Below are 25497 nucleotides of genomic sequence, written 5' to 3'. Positions count from 1 at the left end.
CAAAGTTACAAGTGTTCCCCCAAATACATCTCCCTCCCTCCTCCCCCACCCCGTGTTATCCTCGATACCCCCTTTAACCATCTCTTCTCCGCCATGATTAACAATCCTACCCTCTATCTCTGCGTTTTGTGTATATATTTTCCCTAATGTTTTTCCTTTCTTTGATCCCTTTCCCTCCTCCCCTTTTCCTCTGACTGCTTTCCCTCTGGACTCTTTAACCCCTTCTCTGCCTCTCTTCCGTTCCTCAGATCACATTGTTCATTGGATTCCTCATACGAGTGAGGACATATGATATTTTTCTTTCTCTGCCTGGTTAATTTCGCTTAGCAAAATAGACTCCAGGTCCATCCATGTTGCCACAAATGGTAAGATTTCCTTCTTTCTCATGGCTCTGTAGTTTTCCATTGTGTATATGTACCACTGCTTTTTAATCCAGTACTCTACTGATTGACACTTTGGTTATTTCCAGATCTTGGCTATTGTAAACACTTCTGCAATAAACATGGGGGTGCATTTCTTCTTTTGAATCAGTGATTTGATATTCTTAGGATATATTCCTAGAAGTGGGATAACTGGGTCAAAAGGCAGTTTGATTTTTAATTTTTTGAGGAATCTGCATACTGTTTTCCACAGTGGCTGTACCAGTCTGCATTCCCACAAGCAGTGTAGGAGGGTTCCCCTTTCTCCACATCCTCACCAGCACTTATTCTGTGTTGTTTTGTTAATGAGCGCCATTCTGACAGGTCTGAGGTGGTAACTCATTGTGGTTTTAATTTGCATTTCTCTAATGATTAGTGATGTTGAACATTTTTTCATATGCCACTGGCCATCTGTATGTCCTCTTCAGAGAAGTGTCTATTCAGTTCTTTTGCTTAATTTTTGATTGACTTGTTTACTTTTCTGGTCTTGAGTTTTACAAGTTATTTACAGATTTTAGTTATTAACCCCTTATCAGACGATGTTCTCCCATTGTGTGGGTTGTCTCTTTATTCTGTTTATATTGTTTTTAGCTGTGCAAAAGCTTTTTAGTTTGCCTTAGTCCCATTTGTCCATCCTGTCCTTTAATACACCTGCCCATGGAGTTAAATCGGCAAATATATTGTGGTGAGAGATGTCGGATATCTTACTGCCTGTTTTCTTCCAAGATGATCATGGTTTCATGACTTACATTCAAGTCTTTTATCCATTTTGAGTTTATTTTTGTGAATGGTGTAAGTTGGTCTAGTTTCATTTTTTTTTTTTTTTTTTGTATTTGTCCCATTTTCCCAGCACCATTTGTTAAAGAGACAGTCTTTACTTAATTGTATGCTCTTACCTGCTTTGTGAAATATCAATTGGCCATAAAGGTGTGGGTTTATTTCTGTGTTCTCTGTTTTGTTCCATTGATCTGTATGCCTGTTCTTATGCCAGTACCAAGCAGTTTTGAGTACAATGGCCTTGTAGTATAACTTGATATCAGGAAGTGTGATACCCCCCGCTTTGTTTTTCCTTTTCAAGATTGCTGAGGCTATTCGTGTTATTTCCTGGTTCCATATAAATTTTTGGACTATTAATTCTATATCTCTAAAGTATGCTATGGAATTTTTTTTTTTTTTTAAATAAATTTTTATTAATGGTAATGGGATGACATTAATAAATCAGGGTACATATATTCAAAGAAAACATGTCTAGGTTATTTTGTCATTAAATTATGTTGCATACCCCTCGCCCAAAGTCAGATTGTCCTTCGCCACCCTCTATCTAGTTCTCTGTGCCCCTCCCCCTCCCCCTAACTCTCCCCCTGTCCTCCCTCCCCCCACCCCTGGTAACCACCACACTCTTGTCCATGTCTCTTAGTCTCATTTTTATGTTCCACCAATGTATGGAATCATGTAGTTCTTGTTTTTTTCTGATTTACTTATTTCACTCCTTATAATGTTATCAAGATCCCACCATTTTGCTGTAAATGATCTGATGTCATCGTTTCTTATGGCTGAGTAGTATTCCATAGTGTATATGTGCCACATCTTCTTTATCCAGTCTTCTATTGAAGGGCTTTTTGGTTGTTTCCATGTCTTGGCCACTGTGAACAGTGCTGCAATGAACATGGGGCTACATGTGTCTTCACGTATCAATGTTTCTGAGTTTTGGGGGTATATACCCAGTAGAGGGATTGCTGGGTCATAAGGTAGTTCTATTTGCAGTTTTTTGAGGAACCACCATACTTTCCTCCATAATGGTTGTACTACCTTACAGTCCCACCAACAGTGAATGAGGGTTCCTTTTTCTCCACAGCCTCTCCAACATTTGCTATTACCCGTCTTGTTGATCATAGCTAATCTAACAGGTGTGAGGTGGTATCTCATTGTAGTTTTGATTTGCATTTCCCTAATAACTAATGAAGCTGAGCATTTTTTCATATATCTGTTGGCCATTTGTATCTCTTCCTGGGAGAAGTGTCTATTCATGTCTTCTTCCCATTTTTTTATTGGATTGTTTGTTTGTTTGTTGTTTAGTTTTATGAGTTCTTTGTAAATTTTGGAAATTAGGCCCTTATCTGAGCTGTTGTTTGAAAATATCATTTCCCATTTAGTTGGCTGTCTGTTTATTTTTATATCAGTTTCTCTTGCTGAGCAAAAACTTTTTATTCTGATGTAGTCCCATTCATTTATCTTTGCCTTCACTTCTCTTGCCATTGGAGTCAAGTTCATAAAATGTTCTTTAAAACCTAGGTCCATGAGTTTAGTACCTATGTCTTCTTCTATGTACTTTATTGTTTCAGGTCTTATATTTAGGTCTTTGATCCATTTTGAATTAATTTTAGTACACGGGGACAGGCTGTAGTCGAGTTTCATTCTTTTGCATGTGGCTTTCCAGTTTTCCCAACACCATTTGTTGAAGAGGCTTTCTTTTCTCCATTGTGTGTTGTTGGCCCCTTTATCAAAGATTATTTGACCATATATATGTGGTTTTATTTCTGGGCTTTCTATTCTGTTCCATTGGTCTGAGTGTCTATTTTTCTGCCAATACCATGCTGTTTTGATTATTGTGGCCCTATAATATAGTTTAAAGTCAGGTATTGTAATGCCCCCAGCTTCATTCTTTTTCCTTAGGATTGTTTTGGCTATTCGGGGTTTTTTATAGTTCCATATAAATCTGATGATTTTTTGTTCCATTTCTTTAAAAAATCTCATAGGAATTTTGATGGGAATTGCATTAAATTTGTATATTGCTTTGGGTAATATGGCCATTTTGATTATATTTATTCTTCCTATCCAAGAGCAAGGAATATTTTTCCATCTCATTGTATCTTTTTCGATTTCCCTTAACAATGCTTTGTAATTTTCATTATATAGGTCCTTTACATTCTTTGTTATGTTTATTCCTAGGTATTTTATTTTTTTTGTTGCAATCGTGAAGGGGATTATTTTTTTGAGTTCGTTTTCTAATATTTCATTGTTGGCATAGAGAAAGGCTATGGACTTCTGTATGTTAATTTTGTATCCTGCGACCTTACTGTATTGGTTTATTGTTTCTAATAATCTTTTTGTGGAGTCCTTCGGGTTTTCGATGTATAGGATCATATCATCAGCAAAAAGTGATACCTTTACTTCTTCTTTTCCAATATGGATGCCTTTTATTTCTTTGTCTTGTCTGATTGCTCTGGCCAGAACTTCTAGCACCACGTTAAATAAGAGTGGAGTGGACAACCCTGTCTTGTTCCTGATTTAAGGGGGAAAGCCTTCAGTTTAGTGCCATTTAATATGATGTTAGCTGATGGTTTATCATATATGGCCTTTATCATGTTGAGATATTTTCCTTCTATACCCATTTTGTTGAGAGTCTTAAACATAAAATTGTGTTGTATTTTATCAAAAGCCTTTTCTGCATCTATTGATAAGATCATGTGGTTTTTGTTCTTTGTTTTGTTGATATGGTGTATTACGTTAACCGTTTTGCGTATGTTGAACCATCCTTGAGATTCTGGGATGAATCCCACTTGATCATGATGTATTATTTTTTTAATATGTTGTTGTATTCGGTTTGCCAGTATTTTGTTTAGAATTTTAGCATCTGTATTCATTAGAGATATTGGTCTGTAGTTTTCTTTCTTTGTGCCATCCTTGCCAGGTTTTGGTATGAGGGTTATGTTGGCCTCATAAAATGTGTTCGGAAGTATTGCTTCTTCTTCAATTTTTTGGAAGACTTTGAGTAGAATAGGAACCAAGTCTTCTTTGAATGTTTGATAGAATTCACTAGTATAACCGTCTGGGCCTGGACTTTTATTTTTGGGGAGGTTTTTAATAGTTTTTTCTATTTCCTCCCTGCTGATTGGTCTGTTTAGGCTTTCTGCTTCTTCATGACTCAGTCTACGAAGGTTGTATTGTTCTAGGAATTTATCCATTTCTTCTAGATTGTTGTATTTGGTGGCATATAATTTTTCATAGTATTCTACAATAATTCTTTGTATATCTATGATGTCTGTGGTGATCTCTCCTCTTTCATTTTGGATTTTATTTATTTGAGTCCTGTGCCTTTTTTCCTTGGTGAGTCTTGCCAAGGGTTTGTCAATTTTGTTGACCTTTTCAAAGAACCAGCTCCTTGTTTTATTGATTTTTTCTATAGTTTTTCTGTTCTCTATTTCATTTATTTCTGCTCTAATTTTTATTATCTCCTTTCTTCGGCTGGTTTTGGGTTGTCTTTGTTCTTCTTTTTCTAGTTCCTTAAGGTGTGAAGTTAAGTGGTTTACTTCGGCTCTCTCTTGTTTGTTCATATAGGCCTGAAGTGATATGAACTTTCCTCTTATTACTGCTTTTGCTGCATCCCAGAGATTCTGATATGTCGTATTTTCATTTTCATTTGTCTGTATGTATCTTTTGATCTCTGCGCTTATTTCTTCTTTGACCCATTCATTTTTTAGAAGTATGTTGTTTAGTTTCCACATTTTTGTGGGTTTTTCCCCCTCTTTTTTGCCGTTGAATTCTAGTTTCAAGGCTTTATGATCAGAAAATATGCTTGGTACAATTTCAATTTTTCTAAATTTGCTGATATTGTCTTTGTGGCCCAACATATGGTCAATTCTTGAGAATGTTCCATGTACACTAGAGAAAAATGTATACTCTGTCGCTTTGGGATGAAATGTCCTGTAGATGTCTATCATATCCAGGTGTTCTAGTATTTCGTTCAAGGCCACTATATCTTTATTGATTCTCTGTTTGGATGACCGATCTAGAGCCGTCAGCGGAGTATTGAGGTCTCCAAGTATGATTGTATTTTTGTTAGTTTTTGTTTTAAGGTCAATAAGTAGCTGTCTTATATATTTTGGTGCTCCTTGGTTTGGTGCATATATATTAAGGATTGTTATGTCTTCTTGATTCAGTGTCCCCTTAATCATTATGAAGTGACCATTTTTGTCTTTGAGTACTTTTTCTGTCTTGTAGTCAGCATTATCAGATATGAGTATTGCTACACCTGCTTTTTTTTGGGTGTTGTTTGCTTGGAGTATTGTTTTCCAGCCTTTCACTTTGAATTTGTTTTTATCCTTGTTGCTTAGATGTGTTTCTTGTAGGCAGCATATAGTTGGATTTTCTTTTTTAATCCATTCTGCTACTCTGTGTCTTTTTATTGGTAAGTTTAATCCATTTACATTTAGTGTAATTATTGACACTTGTGGGTTCCCTACTACCATTTTATAAATTGCTTTCTGTTAGTTTTGTATCTAGTTTGATTCTTCTCTTTTGTTTTTCTATCATTTGTTTCTGTTTGTTTGTGTTCCATACTTCTTTCCTCTGTTGCTACCTTTTTTAAGTCATGTGTTTTTGTGGTGGTTTTTTCAAGGGTGGTTACCATTAAGTAATGAAAAGGGTACCTACCATATTCAATGTAGTACCCTATCTTATAAGTATTTCTGCACTTCATCGTCCTTTGCTACTGTTAATCTCCATTCTCTCCCCCCCTTTTTTTTTCCTTTGTTGTCACAGTTTAAGTTTGGTTTTATTGTGTTCTTGGTGGAGCTGTTACTTGTGGTGTTGTTTTCTTTTGTTCTTTGAATCTGGTTGGAAAACCCCCTTTAGTATTTCCTGGAGTGGGGGCTTTCTCGTGATAAATTCTCTCATCTTTTCTGTATTTGTGAATGTTTTTATATCTCCTTCATACTTGAAGGATAGCTTTGATGGGTATAGTATTCTTGGCTGAAAGTTCCTCTCTTTCAGGGCCTTAAATATTGGGGTCCACTCTCTTCTAGCTTGTAGAGTTTCTGCTGAGAAATCTGATGATAATCTAATAGGCCTTCCTTTATATGTTGTACTCTTCTTTTCCCTGGCTGCCTTGAGAATTTTTTCTTTGTCATTGGTTTGTGTCATCTTTATTATGATGTGCCTTGGAGTGGGTTTGTTGGGGTTAAGAAAACTTGGTGTTCTGTTTGCTTCTTGAATTTGAGGCTTTAGTTCTTTCCACAGGCTTGGGAAGTTCTCGTCTATTATTTGTTTGAGTATATTCTCCATTCCATTTTCTTTCTCTTCTCCCTCTGATATACCTATTATTCTTATGTTATTCTTTCTGATGGAGTCAGACAATTCCTGTAGGGCTTTCTTGTTTTTATTATTTTTGAGTCTCTTTCTTCTTCTCTCTGTTGTGCCTCAAGTTGTTTGTCTTCTATTTCACTAATCCTATCTTCAATCTAGGTTGTTCTGCTAGCTAAGCTTGTTACCTCGTTTTTCAGCTCGTGAATTGAGTTTTTCATTTCTGTTTGATTTGTTTTTATAGTTTCAATTTCCTTGGTAATATATTCTTTGTGTTCATTGAGTTGTTTTCTGATCTCCCTATATTGCCTTTCTGTGTTTTCTTGTATATCTCTGAGTATTTTTAAGATTTCTATTTTAAATTCTCTGTCATTTAGCTCCAAGGCTTCCAATATGTTAAGTCTTTTCTCCATAGATTTTTCCACATCTATTTGTGTTACCTCTCTTTCTTTTGTATCCATAATATTCGATTTCCTCTTTCTTATTGGCATCTGCGGGTGGTCTTGTTGATAGCACTAATTAGAATTAATAAAGAGTAAAAAGTAAAAAACAAAAACAAAAACAAAAACAAAAACAAAAAAAAAAACAAAACAAAAACAAAAAAAAAAAAACAAAGGGTAAAACACCCCACAAAAAAAAAAAAAGCAGTAATAATTTATTATTTCCCCCTTTTTTTTTTTTCTTTGTTCTCATTCCCTCCTCTCCCCTCCTCAGGGAATTATCGTGCCTATAATGGAGGGCCTGGTTTGCGGTGAAGAGTTCAAGGGGGCAAAAAAAAATAAATAAATAAATAAAAAAAAAAAAAAAGGGAAGAAAATCTTAGACAAGCATAAGTTGATCTGCCTGCGGGTGACGGTCAACCAAGAGATATAATGAGAGGGACAAGAGGGAACCAGAAAAAAGGACAAAAAAAAAGGAATAATCAAGAAGAAAAAATAAAAATAATAAGTAAAAATACGTTGTATTAAGTGGAGCAAAGACCAAATACAATGGAGACCTTGGGTTGGGAGGACCCAAAATGCCACAAAAACAAACCAACCAGAAAAAAACAAAAACAAAACCGAAAAAGAAAAACAAAGCCAAAAAAAAAACCTTGAGTCCCAAATTAACTAATTTGTTCGTGATTGAGGATTAAATGGGAGGAAAGTAAAACGAGAAAAGAAAAAACGAATAGAAAGGAAAAAATAAGAAAAAGTGAAAAACGAAGGAAGAAATAAAAAAGGAAGAGAAAAAAACAAAATAAAGCAAAAAAAAACAAAAGAGGAGAGAGTGAGAATTAAGTGTCCTGGAGTATAACCCCAAAGGAGGGTGAGGATGAAGGAGAGAAATAAAATGTAACACTTATGGGTAGTGTAGTTCAAGAAAAGGGAAGCATAAGATGGGCAGAGAATAGAAGGGCTGAGGTGGAGGAAATAAAGGCAATAAGATAGAAGGAACAAACAACAACAACTACAAAAAAAAACAACCAACAAACAGTGGAACAAGCTGCAAAGTCTGTGGATTTTTCCTGATTTTGAGATGTCAACCTCTTCCTCCTTCTCCTCTCTCCCTCTTCCCGGTCGGCGACTCTGCACCCCAGGCCCTGCCCCTGCGCCACACCCAGGCAGGGACTTGCAGTTGATGGGGTTCTATGGCAATGTCACACAATTGGCTTTATTCTTGTTGGTAGTCAAGGCCTGCCGGCGTCTGCAGGGTCTAACGACGAGAGAGTTCGCCTTCGTGGATTCTCTCTCCCAGTCCCCCCCTCCCGAACCAGCAGCCTGGCGATCCAGCCCCAAGGCTGCCACTGCTTCTGCCTGGGGAGTGAGAGGCTCAAAGAGCTGGGAAATCCCCACTCTATCCCCACTCAGTGCAAGGCTCTGGGAAGGGCTCTGACAGTCAGGGCCTCCAGTGTAATCAGGCGGGGGTGGGAGTCAATTGTTGTCAAGGTGATTGTTCAGCGCCTAGCATTCCGTTGGACCTCTCAACCCAGGCTTTCCACACTTTGTAGCCTGTTTTGGCCGGTAAAAAGAGGCACTAGTCTCTGCTTGCGACTAGTGTGGTATAGATCTTATTATCTGCCAAGTCCTTCTTGTTAGCGTTTATCCCTAAATATGGAGGCTCTATCAATCAGAAGTTGCCCCCGCCCCTTTAGCGAGAGGCACCAAAAAATATCACGCCTCTTGTCTTGGGTCGGTGAACTGAGAGAGATCTTATCAATTAGAACCGAGGGTGCGCAGATTTCACGGGTTAAGTTAATTTTAGTAATTGGGTCGCAGCTGTGCTCCCGAAGGTATTTCAGGCTGCCTGCGTGCGCCCCTCCCCCAACGCTTGATTGTTAGCTTGAATGGCTGGGTGAGGTGCCCCGCCCGCGGAGAGAATCTCCCAAGTAGGGAATACCGCCCTGGGGCCTCTCCCGCTCCCCGTGCGCGGGCCGCTGGGAACGTTAGCGGTGCTCGGTCTGCAATGCTCGGTCTGCAATCAGACCGGGAGCGCGTCAGCGGCTGTTTGCCGCTGGCTCTGCAACCGACCCACCGCTCGCGGCGGCGGCGGTGGTTTCCGAGTGCGGGATGACTTACCACCGGCGCACTTTCTCGCGGCTTGAATGAACGTCCCTGCGGTAGCTTCCTCCACACCCTCGTCTCTCAGATTCGAGTGATAACAGTCCTTTTGCTTTCAGTTTGCTCCGAAGATAAATTTTCCTGTTTCTAGTTGATAAATTTGTTGTGATTTGGGGGAGATCTGTCGGACGCGCTGCTCACGGCGCCATTTCCGTGACGTCACCTCTATGGAATTTTAATAGGAATTGCATTTAATTTATATATTGCTTGGATAGTATAGACATTTTAATGCTGTTTATTCTTACTATTTGTGAACACAGTATATGCTTCTACTTGTTTGTATCTTTCTTAATTTCTTTTATTAGTGTTTTATCATTTGCTGAGTACAGGTCTTTAACCTCCTTGGTTAAATTTACTCCTAGGTACTTTATTTATTTGGTCGCAATAGTGAAGGGGATTGTTTCCTTAGTTTCTGTTTCAGACAGTTAATTGTTGGTGTATATAAATGCCACTGATTTCTGAATATTGATTTTATATCCTGCAACCTCACTGAATTCATTTATTACATCCAGTAGTTTTCTGACTGGGACTTTACGGTTTTCTATGTACAGTATCAAGTCATCAGCAAATAATGCAAGTTTTACTTCTTATTTTCCAAATTAGATGCATTTTATTTCTTCTTTTTAGCTGATTGCTGTGGCTAGGATTTCCAGAGCTATGTTGAATAAGATTGGTGAAAGGAGGCACACCTGCCTTGTTCCTGTTCTTAGGGGATTGCTTTTATTTTTGCCCATTGCGTATGATGTTGGCTGTGGGTTTGTCATAAATGGCCTTTATCATGTTCAGGTATGTTCCCTGTATCCTCCCTTTGCTTAGAATTTTGACCAAAAATGCATGTTAGATTTTATCAAATGCTTTTCTGCATCTATTATTATTATCATGTGGTTTCTATCCTTCCTTTTGTTTATGTGATGAATCATGTTGATTGATTTGCGAATACTGTACCTGATTTGTGAACACTGTACCAGCCTTGCCTCACCAGAATAAATCCCACTGGATCATGATGTATGATCTTTTCATGTATTACTGGATTCCATTTGCTCATATTTTGTTGAGAATTTTAGCATCCATGTTCATCACGAATATTGGCCAATAGTTTTCTTTCTTTGTGGTATCTTTGCCTGGCTTTGGAATGAGGATTATTTTTGCCTGATAAAAGGAATTTGGAAGTTTTCTCTCCTTTTGAATTTTTTTAAATAGCTTGAAAAAGATAGGAGTTATTTCTTCTTTGAATATTTGGTAAAATTCGCCTGTGAAGCCATCAGGCCCAGTATTTTTGTTTGTTGGAAGTTTTTTGATAAGTTTCAATCTCTTTTATTATAATAGGTCTGTTTAGGTTTTCTGATTCTTCCAGAATGATGTTTGAATGATTATATTTTTCAAAGAATTTCTCCACTTCATCTAGAGTGTCCCATTTTGGGTCTACAGTTCTTCATAGTATTGTCTTACAATCCTTTGAATTTCTGCTGTGTCAGTTGTTACCTCTCCACTCTCATTTCTAATTGTATTTATTTGAGCCCTCTTTTTTTCTTGGTGAGTCTGGTTAAAGGTTCATCAATTTTGTTTACCTTTTCAAACTAACTCTTGGTTTCATTGATCTTCTGTATTTTTTTTTTTTTTTTTGCCTGTCATTTATTTCCACTCTGATCTTTATTATTTCCTTCCTTCTACTTTCTCTTGGCTTTACTTGCTGTTCCTTTTCCAGTTCTCTTAGGTGCAAGGTTAACTTGTTAATTTGTGCTTTTTCTTGCTTCTTAAGGTATGCTTATAATGTATGAACTTCCCTCTCAGGATTACTTTTGCTGTGTCCCATAAATTTTGAGTTGTTGTATGTCCATTTTCATTTGTTTCAAGAAAGTTTTTGATTTTTTCCTTGATCTCATTTTTAACCCACTAATTTAATAGCATGCTATTTAGTTTTCAACTTTTGAAAGTTTTTCAATTGTAGTTGATATCTAGTTTCATGCTGTTATGATCAGAGAAGGGGCTTGATATGATATCGTCTTAAATTTATAAACACTTGTTTTGTGTCCTAACATGTGGTCTACCCTAGAGAATGTACCATGAGCACTTGAAAAGAATGTATATTCTACTGCTTTGGGGTGAAAGGTTCTGAAGATATCTGTTAAATCCAGTTGATCTAATGTGTCATTTAAGGCCGCTATTTCTTTGTTAATTTTCTCTCTGGAGGTTCTATCCATTAATGTTAGTGGGGTATTAAAATCCCCTACTATTATAGTATTGCTGTTGATCTGCCCTTTTTGTCCATGAAAATCTGTTTTATATATTTAGAAGCTCCTATATTAGGTACATATATATTTATAATAGTTATATCCTCCTGTAGTAAAGTTCCTTTTATCATTATGTAGAAACCTTTATCTCTTGCCATAGCCTGTTTTAAAATTTATTTTCTCAGAGATTACTATTGCTACTTCAGCTTTTTTTTCCTTTCTGTTTGCATGAAATACTTTTTTCCATCCCTTTACTCTTAGTCTATGTGTATCTTTTGTTTTGAGGTGGGTCTCTTGTAGACAGCATATGTACAAGACCTGTTTTCTTATCCATACAGCTACCCTATGTCTTTTGATTGGAGCATTTAATCCATTTACATTTAAGGTTATTATTGATAAGTAGTTGTTTATTGCCATTTTATTCTTTAAATCTATAATCCTCTTTTATTAATTTATTTTTTCTTTGCTCTTTTTACAGCAAGCTTCTTAACATTTCCTGCAGTACTGGTTTGATTGTAACAAATTCCTTGAGTTTTGGGTTTGTTTTTCTTTTGTTGTTGTTGTTTGCTTTTGTCTGGGAAGCTTTTATTTCTTCTGCAATTTTAAATGATAGTCTTGCTGGATAAAAAAATCTTTGTTGTAGGCTCTTGTTTTACATTACTTTAAATATTTCTTGCGATTCCTTTTTGGCCTGTTGAAAAGTCTAATGTCATCCCTATGGGGGTTCCTCTACAGGTATTTGACTTCTTTTCTCTTCCTGCTTTTAGTATTTTTTTCTTTATCTCTTAACTTTGGTATTTTAGTTATGATGTGTCTTGATGTAGGCCTCATTGGGTTTCTCTTTACCAGGACTCTCTGTGCTCCTTGAACTTGTGTGACCTTTTCCTTCATCAATTTAGGAATGTTTTCTGCTATGATTCCTTCAATCAGGTTCTCTTTCCCTTATTCTATCTCTTCTCCTTCAGGAACGCCTATGATGTGGATGTTATTTCTATTCATATTGTCACAGAGTTCTCTTATAGTTTCCTTAAGACTTTTTGAGCATCTTTTCTTTTTACTGCTCTGTTTCTGTGTTTTTATTTAACTTGTTCTCTAATTTGATGATTCGGTCCTCTGCTTCATAAAGCCTGCTGTTGATTCCACCCTGTGTAGTCTTTATTTCCGATATTGTAATTATAATTTCTGATTTATTCTTTTTTCTGATTTCAGTGTTTTGTTGTTTTTTTTTTTTTTTTTGTATTTTTCTGAAGCTGGAAACGGGGAGAGACAGTCAGACAGACTCCCGCATGCGCCCCACTGGGATCCACCCGGCACTCCCACCAAGGGCGGCGCTCTGCCCACCAGGGGGTGATGCTCTGCCCCTCCGGGGCGTCGCTCTGCCGTGACCAGAGCCACTCTAGCGCCTGGGGCAGAGGCCAAGGAGCCATTCCCAGCGCCCGGGCCATCTTTGCTCCAATGGAGCCTCGGCTGCGGGAGGGGAAGAGAGAGACTGAGAGGAAGGAGGGGGTGGTGGAGAAGCAAATGGGCGCTTCTCCTGTGTGCCCTGGCCGGGAATCGAATCCAGGTCCCCCACACGCCAGGCCAACGCTCTACTGCTGAGCCAACCGGCCAGGGCCCAGTGTCCTTTTTGAAGCTTGCAATTTCATTTTTTAGGTGCTCATTAAGTCCATTCATTGTCACCCTGAGATCCTTAAGCACCCTAACAATTATTAATTTAACTCTGCATCTGGTAAAATGGTTACTTCTATCTCAATCAGTTTTGTTTGTTTGTTTGTTTTTGGAGATTTCTCTTGTTGATTCATATAAATTACATTTCTCTGTCTTCCCATTTTTTCTGTGTGCAGTTTTCAAGCTTGTTTGGGTTGTGCATCTGAGGTTGGTATATGGAATGCAGCCCCTCCGCCAGGGCTTTACACTCAGCCTCGGTTGATTGCTTGGATTTTAAGTCTCCTTAACAAGTTGAGCTGCTTAAAAGTCTTAATTTCCCTAATGTTTGTTTGCTAAGCCCAACAGGGAACTTCTGTGTTTAGGATGGGGGTAGAGGGTTTACCTTGCTCTTAGACCCCAGTTGAAACACTATCCAGGAATACAGTGGATGTGATCTCTGTTAACCAGAAGTTTTCTGCCCAGTTACTCTATGGGGGCAGGGCACATTCTACATATCAGAAAGGGGAGTAATTGCTCAGGTCTCCCCAGAAATCTGAGTCACTGTCCCTCCTTTTTGTTCCTCCTATCTGAGCACCATCTCACACTGATTGGAGCTGGAGAGCTTTTTGGAGGTAGGTAACTTGGCATTATGCTACAATTGTTCTGGATAGAAGGAGTGACCCTCCACCTAGCAATGGCCGCTTCACTATTGGAGAATGACTCAGCTCAGGTATTCTTCGCCCCATCACCGTTTGTGTCCCCATGCCTTGATCTCCCCACTCTCTTTACGCAACAGCAGTCCTCTCTGCCCTCCTCACCTCCAGAGCTCCATGGAAGTGGTTGTAAGCAATATTTTCTTCACTGGCATTTTAAAGCTACAACATCTTTGCTAGCCATTTCCTACAGACAGAAATCCCTCTCTCCTCTGAACTCAATATATCAGGCTGCTCCTTCAACATCTAGGTTTCTAGGCTGGGGTTCTGGTCCTGGGACTGAGGCCCCAACCTCTCAGGGTCTCTCTGCCCACATTTAGAAACCCTCTGGGCCCTCAGCCATCCCTCACTCCTGGGAGCAGGGGAGAGCCCCCACTGCAACCCTGTACTTCCTACCAGGCTTGGTGTGGTTTCTTCAGTGCTCCCTAGTTTTTGAGTGCTCATCTTTTAGTCCAAAGTTGGTTTTTCTTGATGACTGTTATTAAAGTAATTTGTAATCCGGTTTGGTCCCATGAGGTGGCAGTTTGTATGTCTTCCTACTCTGCTGGCACCTTGGGGAATCCCTGCCTCCCTCATTCTTAACACTCCCTACCAGAGTTGTACATTTGTTATGAACCTACACTGACTCATCATTTTCAAAAAAAGCCCAAAGTTTATCTAATGGGTTGACTCTTTGTATTACACTTTCGATGTGTTTGGAAATCAAGTGAGTCTGAAAAGTATCTCATTTTGCTTTTGAATTAATTTCGCCTGTGTACTACTGATAATCTTGTTTTGATATGCTTATAATCCACCTGAATCTCTTAGTGAAGAAATATCTTTTCAGGTCATCAGTCCATTTATAAAACAGTATTACGTAGTCATTTCTATTATTTATTTATTTTTTCTTTAGTGACAGAGTGACAGATAAAGCGAGAGAAATAGGGGCATACAGACAAGAAATGAGAGAGAGATGAGAAGTATCAATTCTTGTTGTGGCACCTTAGTTGTTCAGTGATTACTTTCTCATATGTGCCTTGATTCAGGAGCTATAGCAGAGTGAGTGACCACCTTACTCAAACCAGAAATCTTGGACTCAAGTCAGTTATCTTTGGCCTCAATCCAGCAACCTTTGAGGTGAAGCCAGTGACCATGGGGTCATGTCTATTATTCCACTTTCAATCATAAGACCCCGTGCACAAGTGGGTGAGCCTGCGCTCAAGCTGGATGAGCCCACGATCAAGCCAGATTAGCCTGTGCTCAAGCCAGTGACTTTGGGATATTGAACCTGGGTCCTCAGCATCCAAGACTGATGCTCTATCCATTGCATCATCACCTAGTTAGGCTTTCTAGTCTTTTTAAAAAGTTGAAACTTTATTTCCCCTGCAGTTTTATGTTCATAGAAAAGTTAAGGAAAGGGTACAGAGATTTGCCATAGATCCCCTTGCCACTACCCATGGATAGCCTACAGTATTATCAATATCCTGCACTGGGCTGGTACATTTGTTACTACTGATGGAACTACAGTGACAAATCATAATCACCAAAAGCCTATAGTTTACATTATGTTTAATCTTGGTGGTGTCCATTCTATAAATTGTACCTGCTGTCTCAGCATAAAGGAATCAGAGGCTTTGCAAAATTTAAACTTGACACTTTTACTCAAGGGTCGTAGGATTTGCAAATCAGAAACAATGCTAGGTAACACACTGAGTTTTTCAAAAGAAAGAACAAAGTTAAGAGTTCTTATAATGAAAGGTACATTCTTAAAAAAAATCAGTCCTGTAGGCTTAGCCTCCAATTGTTTCAAAATAAAACTTTTCCATACGTTTGATGTTCTAAAGGATGTCACTCTGAACACAACAACATTCCTTCCTATGTTGTTCATTCTTTCCTAAGTCTTTCAGAGAGTTATCTATGAGAATTTGTATATCTGCAGGCATTGATGCAACACTGAAAAGTTGAAGAGTTTGAGCCCTCAGGCCAGTTAAATTGAAATCTATTTCTCCTGTTTCAGCCCATTTGCTTTGAACTAGTTTTCTCAACTTGACCACACAGACTCTATTTTGAGTCAGCTTAGCCATACTGACTTCATCTTGTTTTCTTTACTTATTCCTCAGATCATATTATTCAGTATATAATTTACGGCATTATCCATTGTGGTCTCAACATCATTCCTGAGCCTTCTTTCTCTTCTGACCTAATACTTTCACACTGTCCTCCAGCCCACGTTCCATGGCTGGCTGCCTCTCATTTATCTCGGGCTGTTGAACGTCATTCCTGGTGGTGAATTTCTATTATAGCTTTAGGAGATTTTCCCATGGGAGGAAGTCAGTTAAAAGGAACCTGATAACTCTCTGTTGTAGTACTTAAACCTTTAGGACAGTCTGCATTAATCTCAAAATTTAAAAAGTCTAATAAATACCAAAATTCTTAAAATCTATTCTCCTTCTAGTGTTACAAAATATTGAGGGTCTACAAATGCAACTAATTAGAGTTTTCCAAAATTTATTCTCTTTCTTCATTTTATTCTCCTTTCCAACTCTGTAGCTTGAAAATCTTTTTCACATCACTTACCTATCTTAGGGTTTCAAAGCACTGCCTAATGTAAATTTCACCCCCTACTTCTGGGTATACCAGATAAGATTGTCCCAAAGCTAGAAGACCTATTGAGAATTATTTGTGCGGCATTGTTTACAAGTTGTTTTACAGCCTCCAGACAGAACACAGAGGACCTCTGTGTCTCATGATATCATGAGTCACCTATCCCCCATCAAGCTCCTCACCAGCAGGCTGGTATAGGAGGCACCTCAGCTGGGAGGAGGTGGTTGAGAAGAAAGAGTGAACAAAGAGGCACAGTCTCCATAGTGGCAGGTCAGTCTCCACGGCCTTCTCTGTTTGAGGAAGGGCAGGTGGGGAGTCTTCAGGTGGCATTGCTGTGGGGATCACACCAGGTCAGTCGATCCTGAACTGTCTCTAGAGTTGGAGGCCAACTGAGACTCCAATGTGTGTATTCCCTGAAATATGGTCAGGCCTCTTAGAGCCAAGCCATGAGTTGGGAATGGTCATTCCTTTCTTAAGTTTGCTGACACTGTGTCCTGATTTTTCCCTCAAGTTTCTACGAGGCCTTCTGTTCATCTGTCTATGTCCTCTTGACCCTGTGTGTTTGGGGAAGAAATGGTAGACGTCCAAAATAATCTGGAATCTAGGGCAGTGAAGAAGGTCCTTCACTTGAAAGAAACTTTCATTTAGAAGTTGGTGACTTGTCAATCTGTCATATACTATAAACTTTCCTTTTTGGTTTCTTCTACAGACTTGATAAAATGTCTCTCTTCTCACTGTTGATTAAGGTGATTTTCTTCATTGCCTTGGAGTTTCCTCTTTATTCTGGTGAGTACGTTTTTTGGTTCTGGTTGGGCGAGTCACACACATCTTAGAAAATGCAGGAGACGATTACTGTTATCTGGATGGGGAGTAGCTACTTGTATTGGATTTGTAATACCTACATTGGCCTAATGAAAGGGAGAACGTTCCAAATACCTTTTAAAAAACTGCATGGGTGGGCTGATTTCACCTTGCCCGCTCTAGAGATGGAGACAGAGGGGGTTAGAATGAGCCGTGGAATTTAGCTTTTGGTTCATTAATCACTAAGACATTGACCTAATGTTTTTCATTTTTGGAGGTCAGATTCTAGGGTTGCTAAAAGCAGAGTGTAGGGAGTAACAATATTTCTATATCAGATATTCCTAGACGGTCTGATTGTTGTTCGCCAGTTGTGAGTCCGATAATGTCAAGCTCTGTGTAAGGTGAGAGAGCTCATTGATCCCTCTCCTGACAACTGACCTTCCTTTAAACACAAGAAGACTGGTGATGTTTATGGGAAAGTAGCTGTGAGGTGTCAAACAGATCCCTGATATTAGAACTGAGTACTAATTCATTAAGTAGTTAATAATTTCTTCATGTCACATGACTATTTGCAAGGAATATGAAGTGGCACTAAGGAAGGTATAGTATTCTGTGAGTAGCATGCCTCATTCATAATAAAAATAAGAAGAACTGCAGTATCTTCAGGAAGAGTGTGATGATTATTACACTATATATAAAATTACTTTTCACAGAGTGAAGATAATTTGGAATGATGTTTCCAGATTTGGAGTTATTTTGTGCACTTACTGTATTCATATGTTCACAGAAGGCTCACCTCAGAACTTGCAGTGTAGGCAGATTGCACAGTATTTTGATTCTAAAGGAGATATGTTCTTCCCAGCAGAGACTCTGATTCTTTTCCTCTGTTCTTCAAATTTTTTCCATATTCTTTGTGTGCTTGTTACAGACACTGGTTATTCATTTTCAAAACCCAAATACAGAGAGGTAAGTTAATAATGACTCACTTGTAATTTGAAAAAGATAAACTTTAAAATTTTATATGCTATAATTTTTATACAAAATTTCAATAAACAAAATGTGCAACAGAATGATCCTTCAATACTATTGTAAAAACAATATTATTATTACACCAAGTTAAAGGAATAAAATTTAGCCAGCCATGTAAAAACATTTGGTATTTTATACCTGATAGAATTATCCCATTATTCACAGATTCCATTATTGGGTATCCTTGTTATACTCAAGCACTATGTAAAGGTTATAGTGTATTTAAAGTAGTATTGCTTTTTTTTTTTTTTTTTTTTTTTTTTTTATTTTTCTGAAGCTGGAAACAGGGAAAGACAGTCAGACAGACTCCCGCATGCGCCCGACCAGGATCCACCCGGACCGCCCACCAGGGGCGACGCTCTGCCCACCAGGGGGCGATGCTCTGCCCATCCTGGGTGTCACCATGTTGCGACCAGAGCCACTCTAGTGCCTGGGGCAGAGGCCACAGAGCCATCCCCAGCGCCCAGGCCATCTTTGCTCCAATGGAGCCTTGGCTGCGGGACGGGAAGAGAGAGACAGAGAGGGAAAGCACAGCGGAGGGGTGGAGAAGCAAAAGGGCGCTTCTCCTGTGTGCCCTGGCCGGAAATAGAACCCGGGTCCTCCGCACGCTAGGCCGACACTCTACCGCTGAGCCAACCGGCCAGGGCCTAAAGTAGTATTGTTTATACTAGCAAAACAAGAGGAATAGAAATGTTTTTCCACTTAAACATAGAAAAAGTAATAATTTTAATATTTACAGAGCAGATTACATAAAAGTAAAGCAAATAAACTACAGTTCTACACATCTAAAAAGATAAAGGTTACAAAGAAATTTTAAAAGCTGGTCATATAAGAATAATTACAACATTGTTTATTTATGTTAATTACCAATACTGCCATCACTAACCAAGTAGATTATGCAAATACTAGCCTATATGAATACATACATATATGATGATATTATGAAGGTACAGATTCCCCAGCAGTGAAACCACTGAGACAGGTAAGACAATTATGAACACAGAAGTGTTATGATTCCTTGGGGTGGGAACTAACGGGGAAATGAGGGGCAGGGTGAGGAGCAGTGAGCACAGAGTGGCTGCATCATTGAAACACACTCACACACCTGTCTACCCAATAAAAGTATATAATATTGGGGTTGATTAAATATTGCAGTAATATTTTATGTCTCAGTGGTTTGCTTGTTTCTAAGCCTCAATATAGCATATTTTATTCCATTTTGATGTATGGTATCTTCTGTTAAGAATAAAGTACATTGTATTTAAAAAGCATTATCTAACAAATTTTATATCATTCTTTATGTTTAGCCACCAGCCTGTGATATTCCTAATGACATATACGCTTGCAGCAGAGAATATGACCCAGTCTGCGCAACCAATGGTCGATCTCATTACAATTCTTGCTTTTTCTGCATTGAACTAATGTAAGAACACAAAGTAAATATTGGCTCTCCCAAAATCCTGAAGAAAAACCATCACAGAATGATAGGAAAAGCCAGTTTCTGATGGCCTAGGCTCAGTATGTCTGGAAAATAACTGAACTAGCTGGGTAACTGCGACAGAAATGAACAGGACCTTTTCCGGAAGTTGTTATCATTCAAGTACTTTTGTGTCTGACCCCTCAATTTAACATTCCTGAATATTCTGCAATCATATAATTAACTTAACTTAATTACTATGACTTACTAATTGATTTCTGAAGCCCATATGGTAACTGATAATCTCTGTGATGTAGCATCAAGCTACAGGGAGCATAACTGAGCAGAAACCCTACTGACTACCAAATTGGAAATCCATCAGAATGGGCCTGTTCATACTTGGAAGGGCAGATGGTCCACCTTGTCTCCTGCCTCTGTGACTGACCCCAAACCTTCTTTAAGGGAGCACGTTCCAGGACCCTTCCACCAAACCTCCCTTGATATATCCTCACTCTGAAGGGGGTTGTGTTCAAAAGTTCAGCCAGCCATCCTCCCTCCTGCCTCATTTGCTCTCATGGGTGTTTCCTCTTTTTTAATTCCCAAAATGGCTTCTACTTCTAGGAAACCATTCAATCAGTCTCTAACCCCCTCCTCTCTCAAGACTGGGTGGGCTCCAGGACTGCGTCAGGGCTGAGCATGTAAGGGTCAAGCAGCCCCAGATGGGGGTAGTGTGCAGGGTTGGGGAGCACATGGGGCCCAGCTGCAGTTGGAAGACAGGCACAGCCTTTGTACATTGTGCTCCTTAGCTGGAAGAACTTAGTGCAATACCCAGGTAATTTTCAGTGCTGTTTGTAATCACATCTTTTTTTTCCTCTGTCTTTTTCATTAAAGGAAATATAAAGAACCATTTGCATTTGAACATTATGGGAGATGCTGAGTCTGCCTGAGCTACACATTCCTATGGCTTTTATGGCAATCCTATTTTGCAGTGGATTCTACAAGCAACTAGAGCCTTCTCAATGAGGGCTCTCAGTTCCTAGGTGACTGAATAAAGCCTTCTGTGGAATATAGGATGTAGAATAAGAATCTTTGATTAAAATTTTTTTAACTCTGATCAATTATTCAATCACAGTAAAAAACTGGCTTAATTGGGTTTAATAATATAAAATTTAATGCATTTCCTATCATAAATATTTCAATCAATGCAAATAAAATATCTTTATTAAAATACTCTTTGTTTTGTTGGGAGGTTGATTAGAGATTTAAAATATGTGACTTCTTGTGGCAACTATAATTAAGTAAATACTTTCAAAGGTGAAAAACTAATACATTACTTGGTTGTTCATTAAAATTATAGACACGTGGCCTCCTCTTTATGCAAAAGAATGAAAATCTCTAGAAGAGGGATTGGGGAACTTGATTCTAACATGTGGCCCAGGTCAGTCTTACAATCACGAAGTGTATGCCATATGGATTTACATTCTGAAACCTAGGATATGTCTATAATTGAATGAATTGCAGAGCCTCTTCAAAGATGTTTATGACTTCTGAAAGTTGGGAAGAAACTATATTATTTTCTTTGTCTTTTATAATGTGAAATGAGGATGGTCTGGCCTATTGATTTGTGTTAACAAAAAATCCCTAATGAAATACTCTGTAATTTGTAAGGTCTAGTATAACATAAAGTGCATTCGTCTATGGAGGCAAAATTGTAGCCAACAAAATGACATATTTTTTATAAGGGAGAATAGGGTTTTCTCTTTGCACCTCAGCCTTTTCTTCTTACCTCTACACAGTTATTTCACAGATACTTACTGAGTGCCTAATGTGTGCCAGACACTGTTTTAGGTGCTGAGAATGCAATGGTAAACTAGTCAGAAAAGACACCTTGTGAGGGAGGGAAGGTGGAGACAATGAATGTGTATATAAATGAAGGAACAATTGCAGAGGAAGAGGAGAACTAAGAAGATAAAGATAATGATAATGATTACAAAAGAACTTTCTGAGGTAACAGGAGGGCTGCAATCTGAATCAACACAGAGCTGCTGGTACAGAAGAGAAACAGTGGGCAGAGTATTCCAGAAAGAGACAATAGCGACACCAAGTGCATAAGACCAAAATGACCCTGGCAGGTTCAAGAGAGGGAAAAGGGCCCCTATAGAAGGAGCATAATGAATGAAGACGAGCGTGTTACTGAATAAAGAGGGGGTGTTACTGAATGAAGAGGGGTGTTACCAGGTAAGATGGGCAGGTAGGTGTATAGGAAGGGTCTTGGAGATTGTGTGGAGCAATTTAGATTGTATCTAAATTCAGTGGAAAGCCTTTGCATAGGATAGTAGGACAGTGACTTCATGTGACTGCATGGTCAGCATCTTTGACAAGAACAAGTCAAGGGGCAGAGTCTTTGTGAACATTATTATAACACTGAACTGAATTTTTATGTTAAGAGAGACAGGCAATATTTAGCTTGAAGAAGGTTTTCCACAGTAGAGACTGACAGACATCTCAAACTCAACATGGTCACAACTGAGATTTCTCCCCAGCAGTCTTCCCTCTCTTAGAAATGGTCATTATCTGCTCTCAGTTTTCAGAACACCAGTAGAAGGCATGCTTGAATCATCCAACTCATCAGCAAAGTCCGAGCCCATTTCTCATCTCTTCATGCTGCTACCATGGCCCAAGTCCTACTCATCTCTGCCTGACCGTTGCAGTGGCCTCCTAACTAACTCCCTGCTCTCAACCCCGTCTCTCTTCAGTCTACTGTCAGCACAACTGCCAGAGGGAGCCTGTTAAAATAAAAGTCAGATGACATTATTTCTCTGTCCAAAACCCTCCATTGTTCTCTTGTCTCAGAGTCAAAGTCAACATCCTCACAATGGACCTTGTGATAACCTTTCCCACTACCCTCTCTTCCCACATTTCCTGCTGTTTTCTGCTCACTTTGCTCCTTCAACACTCACACCTACTTCCACCTCAGGCGTTCGATCTTCCTGGCCCTACTAGGGCCTAGTGCACAGAATATATTTTCTATATATACATAATGTTCCCTTTTTTTTGTTTCTGGATTTTACTAAAATTAATCTTCTTAGTTGAGGTAGGAAGTTCATTGTTTGGATATATCAATATTTTGTTTTTAAATGAATATTTAGTGGCTGTAACTCAAAGCCAAATTTGCCTTATTGTTGTCCTAAAGACTTCTGCAATATCACCACCATTTATTCATTGAATAAATGCACATAGTCTGATGATGTTTAAATGCTACCTGGAATTATATTCAGTGCCCTTTTGATAATGCACTTCTAGGCATGAACTCACAAATCTCTTTTTAAATTACTCTTCTCTGTAAACATACTGATAGAAAATGGAGGACTTAACTACCCGAGATGAACCCTGATGAAGACTGACTCTTCCCAAATATCACCTGAGCTCTGGGATACAGCATCCTCAGCTGGATACAACTCTAGATCTCCTGCAATCTGTGAGATACGGATGGTGGGTGGAAATCACAAAGGGAGCAAAAAATCAACATCTTATATTCCATTTAATAGCCAATTTCTTATTGAGTTGTCTTGGACAACAATCCAAGTTTTATTGACATTTCCAGGCAACTTTTTTCCAGATGACTAAAGTTCAGTCTTGTGTGACTCAAGTGTTTGCTTTAACAAAGGTTGTTTTTTTCTCTAGCACAAAACGTGAAGATAAACATATGGTTACACCCCAGACAGTGTCAGTTTCAAAAGACTGCAACCTCTCTATGATTTCAATTTGAAGTATCTAAATTTCTGACAAGAACTTTCTATATTTCCAGCTCACTTCCACCTCTACGCCAACCCCAGTGATGCTCTGATCCCACAGCTGATCTCTAAAATATTCACCTTTCCACTTTTTCAAAGTCCTTCCTGATTAATGTCTTCTCTTCCTTCTTACTCAATTTTATTTTCACAGGCAATCATTTTAACTACTTTCATGAATATACATACACACCTGTCTTCTTTTCTTCTCTGATTTCATCCTGCTCACGTGGCCAAACTATACCCCTGGGTAAATCCGACGTTCTGCCTGGGCCTGAAAGCTTGGTGGTTAGAGCATCGCCCTGATACGCCAAGATTGTGCGTTTGATTCCCGTTAGGGCACATACAGGAAGATAAATATTTTTCTCTCTCTCACTTCCTAAAATTAATCAATAATTTTAAAATAAAATTTTTGTAAAAGTCTGACACATTCTGCCTCATTAGTGCCTGGCTCATGTAGCAGAACATTGTGAGTGTTCATGAACAAGCAAAGGGATAAACAAATTATGGCCTAGCCACAGAATGGATATTACTCAGCAATAAGGAACAAGGAAGTACTGATAGGCACCACATGGTCCTCGAAATAATTATGGGGAAAGAGAGGCAAACCAGAAAACATATGGTATATTCCATCTATGTAAAATTCTAGAAAAAGCGAACCAATCCAGAGAGACAACAGATCATCAGTTGCCTGGGGAGAGAGGAAGGATGGGAGAGGAAGAAACTTTGGGCATGATGGCTATGTTCACTCTCTTGAATGTGATGATAGTTTCATGGGTGTATACATATGTCACGTTTATCAGACTGTACACTTTAGGTATGTGGAGTTTATTGTATGCCAATTATACCTCAATAAAACTGTTGAGAAGAAAATGATAAAATTTCAGTTTTCATTATTTTTGCTATTATATATTGCTAATGTGTTCCTCTATTTTTTACTGCCTTTTAAAATACATGTATGTCTTAGGCAGTTCTGCAGAGGACATTTGCTAATACAGACAATTTTACTTTTCTTTTTCATTGGTAACCACCTTTCCCTTTCTGCTTTTTCTTTCTCCTGTCCTCATTGCACTGAGATCTCTTCATCTTAAGGAAAAGCAATCAAATCCACAGCATGGATTTTTCCATATGGTATCTCTCCTGATGTCCTTCAGCCAACTGAGTGTCTCATATCATTTTTCGTCATCAAAAAAAATTTTTTTAACCTAGAATAGCTGTCTATTGAGATGGTCACAGGATTTTCTCTTTTACTCTGTTAATGTAGTGAGTTCTATTTCTTAGTTTTCAAATGCCAAATCAACCCTGACTCCCCCAAAATCCCAGTTGTTAAAAAGCTTTTAAATTACTGCTCCATTCTACAGGTACTTGCTAACAGTCTGTGAATAAGTGACACTGCCCTTTCACATTACAGGTTTTCTTTAGCTACTACAAAATGCTTCTGTCGCTTTCTATATTTTTATTCTATGCTGATGTGGTGCATATAACATGTCAGCACTTTTAAGCAATTAACAATCGCAAGCATCTATTTTATTTTAAATCCTGTTCACAAATGAGATAACTTATAATCAGATCATATATGCAATTGTCAAGGTCCCGTACCTACTATGTCCCAGAGCTAAGACCTGAACTGAAGCCCAGCTGTCTGGCTCTAGGTTTTCAAGAATAAGCTATCATGATCATTTTAGGGTTTATGTTCCTTTTCTTGAGACCAAATCACAAAACTCTGAAACAAGCTAAATATCCATATTTATAAGTGTATTTAAATTAATTTATATGTATATATCACTAAATAAATCCTTTAATTTTCAATAAAAATATTTATTTGATGACTTGGAAAGAAGTCCAATTTAAATACTGTGTGAATAAGACTAGCCACAGACAGGTTTGTATATATACTGCTCACAAAAATTAGGGCATATTTCAAAATGAATATGAAGTGAGAAGAAAAAGAAGCATTTGATATTTTTTTAAACAAGAACATCAGCAAACGACAAGTCAAAGAAAGTTGTCAATTATGCAAATGAGATGCAAAATCAACTTTAATTCTTTGGTGAAAATGCACTAGACAAAAGGCTGAAAGTACTGAAGTACCTGCACATTCCTTGATCCCCTAATTCTTGTGATCAGTAGGATAAAGCATCAGACTGGGAGGCAGAGGACCCAGATTCAAAACGCCAGGGTCCCC

The 25497-nt window shown here is 38.5% G+C and overlaps 1 protein-coding gene across 3 annotated transcripts in view; it reads left to right on the top strand.

The window, feature by feature from the left end:
- LOC136375806 (sperm-associated acrosin inhibitor-like) overlaps window positions 1-21130 on the top strand; it is a 36278-nt gene extending 15148 nt beyond the window's left edge. For 2 of the 3 annotated variants that reach the window (XM_066341576.1, XM_066341577.1), the window contains exons 2-5: window positions 16984-17060; window positions 18004-18041; window positions 19412-19527; window positions 20413-21130. In XM_066341576.1, coding sequence (XP_066197673.1) covers window positions 16994-17060; window positions 18004-18041; window positions 19412-19527; window positions 20413-20458 — 267 coding nt within the window. In that variant the 5' untranslated portion in view covers window positions 16984-16993 and the 3' untranslated portion in view covers window positions 20459-21130. Of the gene's footprint in view, window positions 1-16136; window positions 16545-16983; window positions 17061-18003; window positions 18042-19411; window positions 19528-20412 lie in introns of those variants that run through there. The other variant, XM_066341574.1, reaches the window with a different exon arrangement.
- The last annotated feature ends 4367 nt before the right edge of the window (window positions 21131-25497 follow it).

This window comes from Saccopteryx leptura, chromosome 6, assembly GCF_036850995.1.
Source record: "Saccopteryx leptura isolate mSacLep1 chromosome 6, mSacLep1_pri_phased_curated, whole genome shotgun sequence".
Taxonomy (NCBI): Eukaryota; Metazoa; Chordata; class Mammalia; order Chiroptera; family Emballonuridae; genus Saccopteryx; species Saccopteryx leptura.
The sequence above is the reverse complement of the archived record's forward strand: the minus strand, read 5'-3'. Positions and strand labels throughout refer to the sequence as shown.